The sequence below is a fragment of the Octopus bimaculoides genome, chromosome 24, assembly GCF_046866305.1.
Source record: "Octopus bimaculoides isolate indiv1 chromosome 24, ASM4686630v1, whole genome shotgun sequence".
Classification (NCBI taxonomy): domain Eukaryota; kingdom Metazoa; phylum Mollusca; class Cephalopoda; order Octopoda; family Octopodidae; genus Octopus; species Octopus bimaculoides.
Genome location: NC_142951.1, coordinates 30,814,811 through 30,835,063, shown reverse-complemented (window position 1 = coordinate 30,835,063; position 20,253 = coordinate 30,814,811). Strand labels below are relative to the sequence as shown.

Below are 20,253 nucleotides of genomic sequence, written 5' to 3'. Positions count from 1 at the left end.
AGTAATGTATAAAGTGCCTGTAATATACTGAGGTTGAATTATTTCACCATAACCTCCTTTCTTAAGAAAATTGGTTTTGTGTGTGACGAAAACAAATTTATTCTTTTTGTTCTGCTGTTGTTAGTTTCTGTTGGTATTTTTGTTTCATTTTGCTTCATGTCTTTTACAGTTTTTCTCTTGTTTATTCACTGTAATCTTTTTTAATTTTCTCATCTTCTTGTGGACTTTTCAGTCAAATATTTTATTCCTTTTAATGTGAACAACCAGAGTAGCTACAGATGATAATGAACAACGAGAAACTTTAAGATCTGTATGGTCTCTTGATTTTAATTCCTTTTAAATTTTTTGTCTAAAGTCACATGAAATGTAATTTTTCTATTTTTGTTGTTCAGCTAACAATGCAAGACGCAAGTTTAAATAATTTGAATATATTCATTAAATTTTTTTTAGAAATAACATATAATACTTGCTTTATATATATATATATACATGCATATATATATATATGTAAATGTCAAACAATGAGAACAAGTGCTCAACACCGCAATGGTGTATTAGGGTTACCAATGGTTTCATGTTAAGAAAATTATCTTAATTTAACAGTTAATATATAATATATATATAGGCTTGTGTACTGCAGGTTTAACAACTTCTCTCTTCCTTAATATAATTATGTTACCAAAGTACACAATTGTGGAAATATCTATTCGTCTTGCATTTTTTTCCTTGTTAGGCAAGTAGTTTTGAATTTATGAAACAAAAGGAAAATGGTTCTTTTTGAGAATTTTTCAAACCCATTACAAATAAAGTAGTTCTAAAAAAAGAAAGTCTGGAATATGCAAGGTTTACTATTTTTGCACAGCATACTGTGGAATGTGCATATATGCACTTAACAGATATGTCCAATACATGCTGTTGTCTGCATAGAAGTTTGTTTTGGTGTGTGAGTGACTTAGCTTTGAGTGTTGTTAGAGGGCAATACCTATTTTATTTATTTATCCGAGAATGAAAGTCTCACATTGTCTTACGGAAATATAAACTTTTTTTTTTTTTTAAAGTAATTTTTGTGAAATAGTTTATTTGAATAGTAATTGTTCAATCCTTTAGCATTCACATTGTTTTGAATTAATCAGGTGCCTTGTAGCTTTGAGATTTCGATGATGTGATTGTGTATTTTTTGAGAATGACATTTTAGGGTCAGTGTGAGAAGCTGAATCTAGCCAGTTTAAATATAAAACAGGATATTTAGTCTAGATATGGCTGGGAAAATGCGAAAGGGTTAATTTTGCCACAACTTCCAAATTCACAACACTAACATACAAATGCAGAAATTAATAAGTAGTGTAATAATTTACCTCAGTTCAGTTAATGTTACCTCTTTATATCTATGATATAAATTTTGACAGATAAAAACATAGTAAAACAAAGTAACTTCCTGGTTAATTGCTTGAGAAGATAAGAATTGTTATCAGTAATATTTGCTCCGTCCAGTTGAATTTTGTAAAATTTTGTTTGTGTTTATAATTTAGTGCTCAATCATGTCTACACAGTAATTGATTGGTAGATGTGAAGGTGACCCTGCTATGATCTTCTCAATGAGCTCACAAATTATATCCCGTTTCTCTTGGCATATTGTGTGGAGTATTTGTATAGCTGCCAGGACAGCTTTCATCCAGCTTGTTGCTTAGTCTGTCTTAATAGTTTGGTGATGATTGTAATAAGAGTAACTAAGAATAGTTGGTGCAGGATATCTATGTACCTTTTGACCAAGGTTTAATTACAAGTGGTTTTGCAGACCACTCTTATTAACCCTGAGTCTCAGAAAACTGCTCCCCATCCTTTTTGTTGTTGTTGTTGCTATACATTGATTTTAGTAGTGTCTCTGATAGATTGATGTTTTGTTGAAGTCAGACGCTGTAATAGTTGTGCTGTTACATGTAACTAACTAAACTATTTGGTTATTGTGACAAGTGAAGTTTGAGTCACAATTCTTGCCTGTCATGTGTTGTGCTGTTATATGTAACTAATTAAGCTACTTGGTTATTGTGACATGAAGTTTGTCACAATTCTCGCTGGTCTTGTGCAATTCTGAATCAAACTCACTTGTGAAACCTTAGGGAATAAACATTCCCATTATTTTGTGATCCCACTATATTACTCCCTATCTATCTATCTATCTATCTATCTCTTTCTCTCTCTCTATTCTGCATTAAAATCATTTCTGAACCATTTGAATTTGAAAATTTCAATTAGTTTCCTTCAACATGGTTCATCTAAGCTGATTAATCTGTCTTGGTAGGAGCAGGATGTATTGGCATACATTATGTATGCCAATATATTAGAACAGTATTTTATTTGTTAGAATACAACATGGCTAATTTCGTACATTCTGTTGTTTCCGAGAATTTATCCAAAGTCTGTTTCTGAGAATGTGATTTTGGCAAAACACAAGATTCTTTTGTTGGTTGGTTAAACTTTTTGATTAATTTTGTGAGACTGCTTTACTTGCCCAATTGTTCTAATGTTACAAGAGTGGAACACTCTATGGTGGTTAGTTATGTCTGCACAGAATGTGTGTATGAATGAGAACACTTCATTTTGATATACTGAATGTGTTACTGTTCAAATTTGTATGCTATGTTTGCACGCTGCCAGCCAACTACACTTGCTAAGACACTAATTAAACCCATGTCAAAATTACTAACATTAACTTCAATGTTTTTGTGTTTTTTTAGCAGGGTGGGTGTGCTTCTTACCGTTTCTGTGAAATATAATTTCTTTAGTCTCTCATTTCGCCCCAATACGTCTCCTGCTCTTCATCTTTTACAATTCTGTATCCAGTCAATCTCTCCCTCTTGATCAGCATGCTTGTGTATGTATGTATGTATGTATGTATGTATGCGTGCGATCAATCTGTTTGTCTTTTTCAAGTCTTCCGGTTCGTTACTATTTGAGGGCAATGGAATTTATTTTCAAATTCACTATATCCAAACACAGTTCCAGTTACTGCTAGTTGTTAAGTCTACTCAGCCAGGTTTCTGTTAGTTGTTCAGTTACAATCGTGTTTGCGGTTCTATTTAGCCCTATTTGCTATTCAAGATGTATCCTACTAAATTGTGACTAACCAGGTACCATTAATAAATGATAAACCCACATATATACATTTGGAAACTAAAGTATAAGAAAGAACATTTAATTAGAACACTCTAAACTGTTTTGATACCAACTGTTATGGTAGATCACTTTTTGTAATCTGCATTTGAATTAAAATGCAAGACCACCCCACCCATTTACCACCCCATTTTCACGGACTTAACACAACTAGACATTGCTAATCTTGTTTTATTTTGTTGGTGTGTAGCCCCCTTTGACCAGCCACACCCTTTCTTACCTACAAGTGACCATTTCTCATGGCCACACATAAAACCTGAACAGCTCCCCAGGACACCAGGCCTTGAGTCTTTCCTCAAAACACGTACGTAACTTCTTAGAAACTCTACCCTTGCTGTTTCTGCATGACAAAAACGACGTTTCGAGAGAGAGAAAAAAAAATTTTCATTGTATTATTATTATTATTATTATTATTATTATTTATTAAAATTTTTTTTTCCTCAAAATGGTGCTTTTTGTTTTTGATTTTTTTTTTTCTATTTATCTATTGTTTTTCTCTTGTCTCTCCTTAGAAAAAAATATTTTTGTTTCACTTTTGCTTGGCTAGTGTATTTGTGAGTTCATTCCATTTTTTTTTTTCTCTTTTTCCTTTTTTTTTTTTGTCTCCTCAATCTTTGCTATTGGTTTCGCTTGGAATATATTGTTTCGAATTTTACCAATCTTGTCTCTTTTATATATAATGGGTATCTCTTTTTGTACATGCGTGAATTTTCTTTTTCTTTCTCTGTTGTAATCCTCTTCCTCTTTCTCCTCCTCCCCATCTCCATTCCTAGTCTCCTTTTTGTTTTGATTTCATTTATTATATTATTTTTATGTATGTGTGTGTATATGTGTATATTCATATATATATATATGTGTATATATATATGTATATTCTTTTGACTATTGCAATTTCTAAAGGTTTACGATATCATGTATATTTTATTTGGGTTTTTTTTCTTTCTTGAGTTACATCATGGAATGTCCAACCCATATTGATATTGTCAAAAATGAAAAAAAAAAAAAAATTTGTGAATTCATTTCATTACTGCCATTGTGTTTCTTGTGCATTTTTTTTTCCAAGTGAGTTTTTTTTTCCCCATCACTTTTTGTTTGATTTTTTTTTTTTTTTCAAGGTCAGCATAAACTTATTTTTTCCCCTCCATCATTCATTAAAAGTATTATAAATATTGTCATAACTACAGCATATGCATATATACTTTGGTTTATGCTCACAAATATCATAATCCCTCATGTGTATGTGTATTTTTACATTATATATGTATGTGTATATATATATGTATGTATGTAATGATATGTGCATGAATCAGTGCCTTTTAACCCTTTTGTTATCATATTTTCTTTTTAAATACACTGCTTTTTTCTTTTTCTTTTTTTTTTTCTTTTTTTTTTCAATTAATTTTGGGAATAATGAAGAATTTAGCCAAATAACTCTTGTCATTATTTAAGCTCGTGTTTGCAATATAACATGGAATTTTGACAAGGTTTTAATTGTGATCACTTTAAAACGGGGAATTTGCATCATAGGACTATGTACGGGTGGTCTCAGGTGGGTTGGTAGAGTCTTTGGGGGACGGACAATATATATATGCATGTGTATATACATTTTCTTTTCTACTGCATGTATGTAAATATATTTTTAAATGTTTTCTTGTACATATTACAATCACACATACACACGCTATAATCATGAAGACATAAAGTTTTTATATATTTACTATGACTCAACTACTGCTGTGGGGAGAAAAACAAAATTTGAGATCAAAGCAGTATTTGTTTCTCTTAGAACTAAATTAACAGTATGAAAGCAGTGAGATGATATCTGGATGGATTTAGACCATGTTTTTCAGTGCATGTGCATTAAAAAGTTATTTCTGATGAGCTAGACTTAAAAAGGTGGATACATCACCATAAGTTATCACAATCAAAGATTGGCGCACCAAGTATTTGTATTTTCCTGTGTTTAAAATTTATCATTATTATTATTATTATTATAATAATATTATTACTTCACAATATTTTGCATGCTCATTTCATTATACTAATATATATGTGTGTATGTATATACACATTCACACAGATATTGAGACAGTCATGTTCTTGGTTGTAATGTGTTATATAATTTTGTTAACTTGTGATAACCATGGGCCTGCTACTTTGATTGTTTTAACTTCAGAAATGTTTCTAGAACTAGAAAGAAAAAAAGAAAAATACACATACATCTTGTTGGTTAATTTTGATATTTTTTGCTAATGTTTCAGATTTGAATAATTTTCATCTTAATTTTATATTTGTATGCTTACTCTTATATACTCATATATATAATATATATAGGTGTGTGTATGTGTATGTAATAAATATATATATATATTACGTAATATATATGTAATATATATATATTAAGATGTTTGCAGTGTATGTATGTATGTATATATATATACATACATACACATAGATTTATCTACATTAGATATATATATATATATATATTATAGAGTTTGTGTATAAACACACACACACACACATATATATATATATATATATGCATAGATATACATGTACACACACACACATACACTCTGTAAACATTGCATACGTAGATATTCATTAGTGTGACTGAATGTGAAGTTGTGTAACTCATTCTTACATTGGTTGGTTGGTTGGGTTTATTATTATTAATAACAACAACAACTACAACAACAATAATAATAAAAATAATAATAATAGTTTCTGGCAGTAGCCCATTAAGGTCTTTATGTATTTAATGTTCCAGCTGCTGAGAGTGGTAGACATGCGGGCCAGGATTAAAGGTGGGTCTATTTCAGTGAACGTTAAGTACTACTACATATGTTTTTTTTTTCTTCTTCTTCTCTCTTCCTTTCTCTTTCATTTCATTGTTAACTACTATTTTTAGCATCATTGTTATTACTACTACTGCTACTACTACTACCATCATGATCTTCCTTATCCATTATCTTATTATGAGTAGGCATTTATCTCTTGCTCAAAAATAACAATAATAATAATAATGATAATAATAATTTTTTTTATTTCATTCTGATGCAAAAACTGCCCTCCGTCCATTTTCCCCACCCATTTTCTATTCTTTCCTCTCTCTCTCTCTCTCTCTCTCTTTTTCCAGCTAATTTTTTTTTCCTGTCTTGTGATTTTGGAAAGGAAATTTGTTTTTATACTTTTTTGTTTGTTTAATTTAATGCTATCCTTTCATACAACTACTTCCATCAGTTTGTTTTTTTTATGGGCTTTATTACAGTCAAGATGGGTTGGCTGGTTGTCATATATGTAAAGATAAGATTCATAAACTAAAATAGGTGTCCCGTAAGGAGTCCAAGTTTCTTTTTCAACATATAGGCCTCTTTAGAAATGGATTTGCTAATTTTGCTCCTGATTTTTATGAGCAGAGAGACAGGACAGCGCCTGGTAAAACAAGTTTGGAATGGTTGAAGAATTTGCTTTTAATGTATTTTTTTCTAAATGTCAGACCTGTAGGAGAGATTTAAGTAAAAAGGAAAAGAAAAAAAGCATACAGCACAGTATAGTTATCATTATGTCATTCATTAGAGTAAGGTTTAATTCATATGCCATAAGATGTGAATTCAGAAGTTTTCGGTAGAACTTATTTTAACACCTTATTAACCTTCAAACTGATTAGGAGCTCAGGTGAGTTGTCATTTCCATATTTTAGATCCAGTGTAGGAGATATTGTCTGTACTTATTTCTTAATATGCTTTCTTCATTGGTGGGTGATACATAAATCTTCAGAAAACCTAAATTATGGCTAATCATTATAAAGTAGCTAATTAATACTAATGGGATACAAATTTATTTCACACTGAAGCCTTGTACAATCTTTTGCCTTGCTAGCTTCTGTCAAACAGTCCAACCCATGCCAGCATGGAAAGTGGACATCAAATGATGAGAGTAGGGTTTTTTTAGTCTCCCAGTTCACACAATCATCTCAAGATTCTTGTAAGATCAACATATAGATGTAGCTAAATGAGGAAGAACTAATTGGTTTGAGATTAAGCACCACACTCGTTTTGAATTCAGCATATCTTTCATTCCTTCATTCTACAGTATTCTCTTGTAATTCTTCCAACACTAAATGCTCCTGAAACCACCACAAATTCTTACTTCAAATCTTAGACGGAAATTTCATTCATCCCAGAAAGAAATATTGAATTGTATTTTAAATTGTTGTCTTTTATTAAGTTATTGCACTAAACCTCTCATTCTCGGTCTTCACTATTTGGAAATCGTAGTTGTGGCAGATACTGGTGTCAACTGGCATGTAAAAACACCTATTGCTCTTGGAGTGGTTGGTGTTAGGAAGGGCATCAAGCTGTAGAAACCATGCCAAATCAGACTGAGTCTGGTGCAGCCCCTCTGTGTACCAGCCTGGTCAAACCATCTAACTCATGCCAGCCAGCATGGATAGTGGATGTTAAACGATGATGATTGATACTCAAATGTGTTATGTTCTTGTTTGTTTCTCTTCGACCATTTTGTCACCTTATTTCTGTTGACCCTTAGGTGTAGAGCGAGTGCAGGCCAAAGCTACGTGACAGCTGGTGCTGGCTGCTAAGAGCCTACTGGCGAATATTTAAAGGGAAATTTGGCAGGGTGGTCGCTCGTCCGCTGACATTTGTTGACGTTGCATCAAAGAACAAAAGGCCAAGAAAGACAAAAATGCACTCAACGCCAGAGCCGAAGACACATCCGAAAGGAGTGGGGTCCCACCATGTCGAAAACAATATAGGATTAGGGGCCGGAACCGGACGTGGTTCCTCCTGATGATGTTCTTAGCTAATGGATCCTATAAAGGAGCTGTTGAGGTAGCAGACCACGAAATGTGGTTGGAATTCTCCACTGGTTTTGTTTCAATTAATTTTGAAAATAACAAAGAATTTAAAATAACTCGGTCATTATTAACATAAAATTTTTACGGTAGCTTTTAAATGGTTAATTGACATTGTAGAGCTAGGTACTGTCTCAGACAGGTTATCAAAAAGGTTAACCACATTTTAGTTTCTGATATTCTTTTGATATTGAATCATTCTTCCTAAGACTATGTTCTTTCCCAATTCTTTCTCTCTTCTTTCTCCCCACCTTTTGTGTCTTTCAATGTTGTTTCTCTTATATTCTACTCTCGACATACGTTGTTCTTCTTCTTCCTTTTCGTTTGGTAGTAGTAAATAAATATGCTGAACGTTTAGTGTTCCATTCCTTTTGTTGTTGTTTTTTTTGTTTTTACTGTTTTTTTTCATTTTGTTTATTAATACTGTCTTTTTTTTATTAAAAAAAAAAAAAAATAACAGTCTTAACAACATCTCTGCTCCAGGTGCACTACTAGGGGACTTATGAACCCTGGTAGTAGAAAATGAATCTGCTAAGCATTCAGTGTTCAGTGTTTTCCTTTTTGTTAATTATTATTGTTGTTGTTATTATTGCTGTTATTTATTTATTTTTTAAAAATTTCATTAACTCTGATCCATTGATGCTACTTGGGAAGTAACAAACTCTGTTTATGTTGTCAAGTTATTTTGATATAACATTAAAAGTATTGTTTGATATGTTAGAAATTATTATTATTCTGATCTTGCTGAGGTCAACTTTGCCTTTCGTCCCTTTGCGGGTCGATAAAATAAAGTACCAGTCTCGTACTGAGGTCGATGTAATCGACTTAGTCCTTCCACTCAAAATTACCAGCCTTGCGCTTGTAGTTGAAGTTATTATTATTGTTACTATTATTATTCATTGTTGTTTAACCCCAGGCCAGGCATCATTAAGCAGACTTATGATCAAAAGTGTGTCAACTGTGACCATTCATCATTTCTTTTTTTTTCCTAAGTACATCATATTTCTTGCTAGGGCTACATTTTTTTTTTTTTTTGTTTTTTTTCTAAAGATGGTAGGATATGATTTGAGGGGACTTTGCTTGCTATTTGTAGCGAGTCAGGCAGTCATGTAAAGGCTACCTTTGTCCTTCCTTGACGATCGTGAAATAGCAACGGTTACACAGAACCAGACTGGATACTTCTTGGGCACCTTGCTCAGTCCTTTGTCATCCTGCATTCAAATCTGTTTGTGGGAGGGGGTGGAGGGTGGATGCAGATTAAATCTACTTTCCTTCCCAGGTCAACACAATATCAATACCAGTAATAAACTGAGCCGCTTGCATTGATTACTTCTTTCTTGTCTGATGAAAATAAGTCTTGTACTTTGTTTTTTAAAAAAAGTTTTTCTAATATTGCGTTGACTACAATAGCTTTGGCAGGATTAGTGCCTTGTGGTATTCTATGGATGATGACTGTCCTTTTCACCCTTTTCAGGTGTCAAAATAAGTTTTTGGTGTGAGGTGGATGGGAGGCTTTGTTCCTGTGTTACATACAAATCATTATTGAATTACTGTTGGTTTGGCTCAAGGAGAAATTTAGCAATAATTGCTGAATATAACAGTAATAATCATTAAAATACAGTGTGTTGGTTATAAGTAGTGAATTGTTTTGGAGCATTCTCAGTTTAACTTTAGCCTTTCGTGCCAACCTAGTTGACAAAATAGCCATCACCTACTCAGGTCAATTCAGTGGATTATTCTTTCTTGCTTCTTACTCTGTTACACTTCTGTAGTCATGTATCAATCTAAGAGCTCATTGTTGTCTTTAATGTCATAATTTGGAGGAAAATAATATCCAGTACATTTGTTGTTTTGCATGCAATATTTGTCCATATTAAGTTTCTGTTTAGAAACTGAAAATATTTCAGAGGGGATGTTTTATATTCTACTACAGGCAAAGGTCTGATTTGTTGGCTCAGAGCACTGCTGTCCTTCCATATACACTCCTTCTCTCTCTCTCCCTCCCTATGTGTGTGTATGTGTTTATATACTTATTAAGAAGAGAGAGAGCTAACATTTTATTAGCTCTGGACACCACTAGCTTTCCACATACACACACACACATATATATAAAACTGTTAAAGAATAGACTGCTCAATATGTCTCTGTTAGCATTTTTCTATTCAACTTCTTGTGCCTGATGTGTTTTATCTTCAGAGTTAGTGGCATCTTTACAAATAGGAAACCAAAAATAACCAGAAGATGAAGAATCTAGAGACAGTGACTCTTGTTTTTATGCCCAATTTAAAAATTTTGTAAAAGAATAGAAAAAAAAAATCCTACTAAAAGAACGGACTTATAATGTTAGCTCTGTAACACACAGAAAAGTATCTGTGGCAATAGAACTTGTATTGCAAAGTTTGTTATTTGGGGTAGTTTACTTGCTAAAGGATTGATTTCTGATTTTCTAATGTTGAGAATATTTGAATGATAGGATCTTGTTACAAAATGTTTTTGTCTTTGATCTCTGATAACAAAATGGTAAACTTTTTCCTTTTGAAACTGGAGAGTTTTTGAGTTTTATGAAATGTTAGGAATTGTCTGCTTTTCTTCTTTTTTTTTTATTATTGAGTTTGTTGTTTTATATGAAGTCTTCCAGTGTAGGGTTATCACAGTTTAATGTTAGCATTGAGAGAGAGATTTATTTTAGAAGCTGCTATCATGATAATGGGGCTTTAGAATTGACTGTCAGTTATTGGATTTTTCAAGATGGTGCAACTTAGTTTTTTTGCAGTTTATTGTGTGTATGTGTGTGTATATATGTATAATTTTAGCATTAATTGGTAGAATGGCTAAGAGTTTCTTGCAATGCCACTTATGAAACTCTTGGCACTTGAGTCACTCTGTAGCTTCTGCTAATAATAAAAATATATATGCAGTAATCCCTTGCCATTGAATGCTAATTAGAAATTATATATGCCATAATACTTTCTATAATGAAAATAAACTTTTGTTATGTTACTATTAACAAGCAATTAATGATAGATGTAGGTCCAAGTGAATGTGTGGGATGCATCATCACCCAACCCCTCGCTCTTCAGCTGCTTCTGTTCTTGTTTGATAAATTCATTTCTCGTCCCCTGGAGAGTGTAGCCCATGTCTATTTGAATGTAACAGCATCTGCTTGCTTTGGTTCGATCTCGTTCACATTTGGGTTGTTGTTTGCTTGCAATGAAGTCCGGGTGATCGCATCGCTATGTAGAGAATGATGGGATTGTATCAATACACAGGAAGAAGTTATCCTGTTTGCTCACTTTGGACAAAGCTTTGCAAAATCGGTTCATAACATTTGATATATTTCACCATCTTCCATCCAAGTCTTTTAAATCCTTCCCTCTTTCCCCGATCCTCTAAGCAGCAGTTGCTCATTGCTCATCATTCTAATTATGATAACACAGTTTCAAATCAACTGTTAAGCTGATATCACTACTCATGTATATATATCCTGAAGCATTGCTGAGCCATATTTATCTATGAAAAAAACTGTACCTGACTTGGGTTGTAATCTTCTTTCCTTTTTCTGAATATCTTTGAGATATTCAGATATCTGAGAATGTTGCCTTTGTACTTCATAATTAGTTCCCCAACCAGTGTCATCGCCAACACCATATAACTGATTAGTTTCAGTTTGTCATCATCCTCCAATGTATACAGCATTCCTGACCAGACAGACAGACAGACCTTTGTGATATTGTTTTGATCATGAATCTGACCTGTTCCAAACCATTGAGGCACGAAACCATCTCTGTAAAACGCTCAGAGAAGAAATGCAGTGAACTTGTGCTTCATTTGTTATGCAGAAATGTTTTGGCTTAGAGATAAGGAAGCAGTTTGATATATATATATATATATATATATATATATATATATATATCCATACACATATATATTCTGTTGTAGCTATTTTGTGAATAACCTAGGTTTTAATCTTTTGGCAGGTTCGATGACTCCTACTCCAGACCTTCCAAAGAAAGAAATAAGTGGTAGTGATGGTGTGAACATTGAGAAAGGAGAGCTTCCCAAATCTGCAACGAAGAAAGATATCATCTGCATTGACGACGACTGAATTAGGTTTAACACCAAAAAGAAAGCAACAAAAGAAAAACAACAATAATATCTGTCTCGAAAAAACTTCCGACCTCTAAATATAGATCTTATATCTATCTCTATCTCTCTTGCGTCCCGTTGTGGGTGGGGTGGGTTAGGGTAGGGGAGCCCTTTGTCCCGGCAAGAAGTTTTTTTTTTCTTTAATTCTTTTTTTGGGTAACGTGTTGCTAACCATTGCCACTGTATCCAATATCACCAACACAGACAAATGACGACAACAACAACAGCTCTTAGTCTTTGCTGACCATTGGTGTTTTTGTTTATTGTTTTGTTAAAACAAAAAAAAAACGGAAAAAAAAAAACAAAAAGTCAATGCATATCTGAACAACAGAAATCTCTGAAATTGTATGAAACCCCTGGTCCCCTCATCGCCCTGACGTTCAGTCTAACCAAGCAATGACGTTTATTTTATTTGTCCGGTGACTTCATTGACTTAGTCTGTAGGGGGGGGGGGGGGGTCACGCCCACCCCCATTCCTTATTTCTGCCCTTCATCTTTCTCCATCCTCCCCCCTCTTTTTTTTTTTACTGTATTTTTTTAATTTCTATAACTTTTTTTTTATTTAATATTGGTTGGTCCCATATTTTATTGGTCTAAACTTGGTATAATTCTACTAAAATTAGCACACATCACCAGCCAACTGGCCAGCCAGCCTGCCTGTCACCTATTCTGCTCTCTTGCTGCAATCAGTGTAGAGATCTGAGTGTGGTGCACGACTGCAAGTGCAGACATATGCTCTCTCTCTCTCTCCCCCTCTGCACTTTTCCATAAACCCAGCTCAGTGAAACAAAACAACAACAACAAAAAAAAGTCATCTGATGAACATCCAATACCCTGAAAGGGGTTAAACAAATATACACACATTTGTGGGTGTAATGTATCTGTCACAACACACCAGTCTTATGGCGTGAATATTAATTTATCGATCTCTAAGTTTTTTATCTAAGGCTTAAACATATGGCAAAAAAACAAAAACAAACTGTTCTCTGTTGTTCTGTTTTAGAACTCAAACATAATTAAGCTATCATAGTTCTTTGTCTTGATTTGGCATTGGTTAGAATGTCAGAAACCTCAAATTTGTTTCCTCTATCCCCTTTTCTGTTAATCCCAAAAGATACTGGAACTAGCCTAGCTCTGCTAATTTTATTTTATTTTATTTTTAAGTCTATGCACACACACACACACACACACACACACACACACACATGTACGCACACATTCTTATTATGAACTGGTTGAATCTGGTTTTGCTCTCTGAAACCCCTTTCCCCACCACCCTGCCCCGCCCACTACACACTTCTTCCATCTGTAGATTTGGCCCAGCATTGTCTAGTGGTGAACACTAGAAGACAGTGGAATTGGACTGTTGCTGACGGACTGGTTGGTTCGTACTGCTGCTGCTGCAACTACTACTACTACTACTACTACTACTACCCACCCATTAATATTAAAGAACAACAATTCTGTGTTGGTGTATTTATCACTTTGATCATTCTGTTATTCATTAGTGGAAAATTTAATTATAATAAAATTGTTGTAATATAAACTCTTGCCGTACCAATTTTTTTTTTTCTTTTGAAGTAATTAAAAACAAAAATATTTTAATAAATACAGCTATGTATTTCATCTTGGCTTTTGGTTTTGTTTTAATTTGTTGATGACAGTTTAATTAATCTTATTTCCTATTGTAAAGGTGGTTATGTTGGCGAGAAAATATTTTGTGGTATTTGTTTTGAGTTCAAATTGCTCTGAGGTCGACTTTGTCTTTCATCTCTCTGGGTTTAATAAAATAGGCACTAGTTAAGTAATTGGGTTGATGTAATTGTCTAACTCCTTGCCTTAAAAGTTGCTTGCCTTGTGCCTAAATTAGTAACTAATTATTATCATTAAAAAGGCAGTGAGCTGACAGAATTGTTAGCATGCTGGGCAAAATGCTTAGTGGCATTTTGTCTATCTAACGTTCTGAGTTCAAATTCCACCGAGGTCAGCTTTGCCTTTTATCCTTTGGGGATTGATAAAATAGGTACCAATTGAACACTGGGGGTCAGTGTACTTGATTTATCCCCTCCCTGAGCTTGCTGGGCTTGTGTCAAAATTTGAAATTTGGGGGAAGGGGAGTAGTCGATTCCATTGACCCCAGTACTTGACTGATACTTAATTTATTGACCCCAAAAGGATGAAAGGCAAAGTCGACTTCAACAGAATTTGAACTTAGAACATAAAGATGGATGAAATGCTGCTAAGCATTTTTCACAGTGTGCTAACAATTCTACCATCTCAGCGGCATAACAGTAATAATAAGGCAGCGATGGTGAGTTGGCAGAAACAGCACACTGGATGACAGGCTTAGTGGTATTTCGTCTGTCTTTATGTTCTGAGTTCAAATTCCGCCAAGGTCGATTTTGCCTTCTATCTTTTTGGTGTCAATAAATTAAGTACCAGTTGTATATTGGGTCGATCTAATTGACAGGCCTCTCCCCCAAAAATTTCAGGCCTTGTGCCTAGAGTAGAAAACAATCTGTTTTCCATGCTGGCATTGGTTGGATGGTTTGACAGGGGCTGGCTAGGCAGAAAATTGCACCAGGATTCACTGTCTGTTTTGGCATGGTTTTTATAACTGGATGCCCTTCCTAACAACGACCACCTTATACGCATGTATGATGGGCTTCTTTCAGTTTCCATCAACTAAATCTACTCACAAGGCTTTGGTCAACTCAGAGTGCCCCAAAGTGGGACTGAGACGACATGAATCCGGAAGAGATTTCTTAACCACAGAGTCTCTCTTTCTCACACGCATATATGCAAAGGTGTGTATGTATGCATGTATGTGTTATCTTTAACCCTTTAGTGTTTAAAGCAGCCAGATCCAGACTCTCACGTCTACCCTACAATGTCAATCACCTTCTCGAAATCTCAAATGCATGATTAGTTCAAAACTGTGTGAATAAATAAGCTTTACTTTTGACAGAGCAGTCTGAATTCTAAAGAGCATTTAAACCAGCCAGATCTGGCCAAACTATTCTGCCTTTTATATTCAAACTGGCTAGATCCAACATCTTACACCTACCTGACAAAGTCACTGTAAACATGAACAACCACATCATTGAAATCTTGAAGCCACACGACTAATTCCAAACAATGTGGATTAGAAAAGTATTACACTTTTGCTATCTGAATGCTATAAAGAGTTAAACTAATTTTATGTCACAATTATATAAATTTATGTATTCTTACAATGATTAAATGATACACAGTTATTTTTAAAGATTTTTTAAATTAAAGATTATTTTTATTTTATTCATATTCCATTCCTGTACATTATATAAAACTCACGCCCTCCATTCACTTTTGTTCTCATCTCAACATATTTAAACCGCACAGGATCTAACAAAGCAATGCATGATGGGTATTTTTCCATTGTCCAATCAAACAAAATCTACACGTTACATTTGAATATTTGAATCATATTTTTCTGTCAGATGCATATGTATATATGTATGTGAGTGTATGTACATATATATTGGTTTTGTGTGTTCTAGCAGTTATAATCTTCCAGAGATTGGAAACTAGTAAATTGGAGTTACAATTTGTGGTGGTTTCAGCTTCCCATAATATAACATATACTCTGAATTTTGTGTTAAGTTCTCTCCTTTCACCTTCTTGTGTGCACATAATTTGTCCTGTATATATACACATTATATATGTCGATATAAATGGTACCAGTTTTGTGTTTTGTGAAAAATTGCAAACTGTTCAATACATGTCAATGTTAGAAGTGTGTACAGTCTGTTTTGATTGTGTGTTGCTAAACAGAATATTTCCTCACACCTAAAGGTTTCATGCGTGCGTTGTCGATCGGCCAAACATATGAGTCAGTCTGTGAAATACAATCAGATTATTTCGGTGTTTCTGATGAATGTGAGCAACTTAACAGTGACGGCATGAGACCTTTAGCAATGATGAAATAATCCTGTTTATTATTGTACAGTTTATAGTAAATGGAAAGCTAAAGTAATGTCACAAATCCAGTTCCCAATAATTGGTAAATTCCTCCAGATTCGGACTCTGTAGAGAGAGTGGCAGTGTTCGCAACAATAATTTCCCTTAACTACCGTTGATAAGATCAGGAAATTGTCCCACATTGATGTTGTTGTCAATAATTCGTCAGCCAGAACATTTTCCGGAATTACTTCACTACAATTGTGGCAACTAGAAGAGAAAAAGAAAGAAGAAAAGGTAAAAAAAAGGCGAAATCGAAAAAGAAAAAAAACAGTGAGTGACAGAGAGAGAGAGAAGGAATTCGAATAAATCTTTTATCTTTTACTTGTTTCAGTCATTGGATTGTGGCCAAGCTGGGGCAATGACTTGAAGGGTTTGGTCAAACACATTGACCCTGATATGTAATTTTTTTAAGTGTGGTGCTTAGTCTATCGGCCTCTTTTGCCAAACTGCTACGATACTGGAACATAAACAAACCAACACTGGTTGTCAAATGGTGGCGAGCAAATATACAAAGGTACACAGTAACATATACACACACACAAACACATGTTCCACAGATATATCAGTTTCAAATTTTGGCACAAAGGCCAGCAAGCTCAGGGGAGGGGCTAGTCGATTACATCGCCTCCAGTACTCAACTGCTACTTATTTTATCAACCACGAAAGGAAGAAAGGCAAAGTGAACATCAGTGGAATTTGAACTCAGAATGTAAAGACGAACCACCAGGCATTTCGCCCAGTGTGCTAACGATTCTGCCAGCTCACAGCCTTAATAATAATAATAATAATCTTATTATAGGCACAAGGTCTGAAGTTTTGGGGAAGGGGACTAGTCGATTACATCGACCCCAGAATTTCACTGGTACTTATTTTATTGAATCTAAAAGGATGAAAGGCAAAGACGACCTTGGTGGAATTTGAACTCAGAACGTAAAGATGGACAAAATGCTACTAAGCATGTTGCCCATTGTGCTAATGATTCTACCTTCATGTCCATAGAAATATTGATTTCTAATTCAAGGCATAAGTTCTGCCAGGCATGGACTAAATGAAACACGAGGAGACATGTGGGATGAGAAGTCACTGAAGAGGTTACAGGACGTGTGAAGAAAGATTTCAGACAAAGGGCACTGAAATAAGTACAATAATAAAAATAAGCATTATCGACCACAAAACACACTCATTAAATACTTGTAGTCGATAATGTTTGTTACACTAGTGCTGCTTCTATTTCGTATTTGAAAATAAAATAAAAAATAAAATAAAATAAAATAAATAGACTCACCCGCACATTAAATAATAAAATATATCTATAAAAACTACGAAGTACCAGATCAAATAAAAGGTAAATTTGAGTAGATTTAACGAGAAGGGTAGTGACGGAATATCTCTGAAGCAGTTCATTATCTTACAATTCTTCTTCACGGCCAATTCAGAAGCTAGGGAATGGTAAAAATATCAACATAGAAACTAAACAAGATATTTACAACATCACAATATTGTGATGTCATAATTTTATTGTTAAACTTTACCTTTTCTCTCTCTCTTTCTTTCTTTTCTCTTCCCTGTCTGTGAAATACAGTGGTCTTCAAATTATCTCCCCTTTTATGTTGCCAACAATTGCCACCAGGTTCATATATCTTTTACCTTTGACTTTAATTGCTTCAACCATTAGACTGTAGCCATACTGGGGCATTGCCTTAAAGAATTTTAATTGAATGAATCAAACCCAGTACTTATTCTATTGTCCTTCTTTTACCAAACTGCTAAGTTATGGGGGTATAAACACACCAACACCAGTTGTCAAGCAGTGGTGGAAAACAAACACACATTTTTTATCTTTTATCTGTTTCAGTCATTTGAGTGATGAGGGTGAGGTAAAACTTCCATATTTGGTGCTGTAATTGTTTCTTAACTAACTTGGTTAATATGTAGTCTTACAAGATCAGGTAAGAGTAACATCCCTTTAAAAGCAACCAATGTGGAGTGGTTGGCAGTAGGGAGGGCATCCAGCTGTTGAAACCATGTCAGAACAGACAACTGAGTCTAGTGCAAACCCCTGTCTTACCAGCTCCAGTCAAACCATCCAATCCATGCCAGCATGGAAAAAAAGACATTAAATAATGATGATGATGATGATGATGATCTAAGATGGATTCTTTTCTTTTCTTTAATCTGTCTGTCAATTTTCTGGAACAAATCAGATGTGATCAGACCTGGAGATGGATGAACTCTGCCAGGTCTAAAAGCATGTCCAAGCAGTACCACACATCATGACATAACCCTGTCCCTGAGACAGGTGTTCAGGGCCTAAGTTAAGACAAGGCACACACACACACACACACACACACACACACACACACACACACACACACACACATTATATATATATATATATATATGAAGTTGAATATATGTCTGGTCATAGAATGACCAATGGTTTTGCATCGATAAAGCGCCTACCTTTATAGACGACATGTCAGACTCCAATGGCCAGCCCATATATGAGTGTGTGTGTGTGTGTGTGTCGAAAGCTATGAGAAATAAGTCAGAGATTAGTGCCATGTATTTCAACAATGGAGACAAATAAGGTTATATTAAATAACATACAAAATGAATTCTCCCTTTATTGAAATTATCTCCAGTTCTGTAGAAGGTAGCCCAACTGGTTGGGTGGTAATCGGTAACACCTTTAAATAAGCAGGGGAGACAATCGCAAGAAGCAAGATCTCCAGAATTGACAGGTCATTAAGGAAAAGACAGCCAAATTGTCTGAAAGGACAGCTGTAGTTATGTTTCTTCTGCCAAAGCTCTCTCTCACACACATACACACACACAGACATACATGACAGATTTCCACGCTGTTTCTGTCAAGCAAATTCACTCGCAAGGTATTGATCAACTTGGGGCTAAAATAGAAAACACTTGCCCAAGGTGCCATGAAATGGGACTGAACCCAAAGCCATGTAGTTGGATAGCGAACCTCTTAACTATAAAGCCATTAAGATCGTTATAAACTTGGTCTGACATCAAGGCAAAGAGAGCTGTGAGATATGAATGTAGAATATTTCTTTTTGTTATTAATAGAAAGGTGAGAAGGATGGAAAACACTTCAGTAATATTTTGGAGACTGGGAGATGGAGATGGAGGGCTGGTTTTCGTCAATTTGAGAAGTAATGGAATGGCGGATAGTATACGTTACTCAATAGAAATTGTAGAGTTATTTCTTGTTTGAAGCTGATGATTCACTTTGTTGCCTAATTGCTTTATCAACTCCGAGTGAAGATAGAACAAAGAAGTGAACTTCGCAAGCAGCCTTTTTGACGTTTGTAAAAACAAATTTTAGTTACAATTTCATTTCAACTCGATCAGCATGTCGCGTGGATGCCCTGCAGAATCCCAACGAAATACTTACAGATCAGCAGATAATCAATAAAAGACGTACAATTACGATAGTTGCTCGATCTTTATCAGATTCAGCAATTTGTATTGCTTGGTGTGCCCGCCGTGGACTGTTGAAGAATTCTCACGTGCCATAATTCTATTCAAAATAAGTCGAACATTTTCCCCTCACTTTTTACTCACTGTTATTAGTGCGCACCACTTATAATTATGAAATGTTTTATTGAAATTAACTTTTTGGACCACTATGATTTTATGAACGTCAAATAGGAAGTTTTTCTTTTTTATTATAATATAACAATATACGAAATTTTATTGCCTTCACAGTGTTTACCGTTTTACAAAATTAAATTAGAAAATTGGACAAAACAGAGAACACAATTGAAAAAAATTAAAAAGAAAAGATAGGAAATTACTCTAGGAGACATGATCCTAATTAAAGAAAACTGATTGAGGACTGTTTTTAAGTCCTGCTGCATAGAACCTCTGGCTTGATACAATAATGCACCTAGTCAACACTGTAACGTGGCCGATGGTAAGAAGAGCATCGCACAACAGAGAAAAGAGAAGGGAAAGAAAGATTACCATGTGGGCTTTGAGGACAACGAATGCAAGTGCGGTTTCATAGACGAAAAATGAACGAATTAAAATTT

General features: G+C 34.4%; 1 protein-coding gene across 49 annotated transcripts in view; it reads left to right on the top strand.

The window, feature by feature from the left end:
- LOC106871687 (ATP-dependent chromatin remodeler CHD5) overlaps positions 1 to 13,822 on the top strand; it is a 98,990-nt gene extending 85,168 nt beyond the window's left edge. For 27 of the 49 annotated variants that reach the window (XM_089340828.1, XM_089340827.1, XM_089340809.1 and 24 more), the window contains 2 exons: positions 3,362 to 3,475; positions 12,028 to 13,822. In XM_089340828.1, the coding sequence (XP_089196954.1) occupies positions 3,362 to 3,475; positions 12,028 to 12,155 (242 nt within the window). In that variant the 3' untranslated portion in view covers positions 12,156 to 13,822. Of the gene's footprint in view, positions 1 to 3,361; positions 3,476 to 5,944; positions 5,982 to 12,027 lie in introns of all 49 variants that reach the window. The other 22 variants (XM_089340823.1, XM_089340816.1, XM_089340819.1 and 19 more) reach the window with 3 other exon arrangements.
- The last annotated feature ends 6,431 nt before the right edge of the window (positions 13,823 to 20,253 follow it).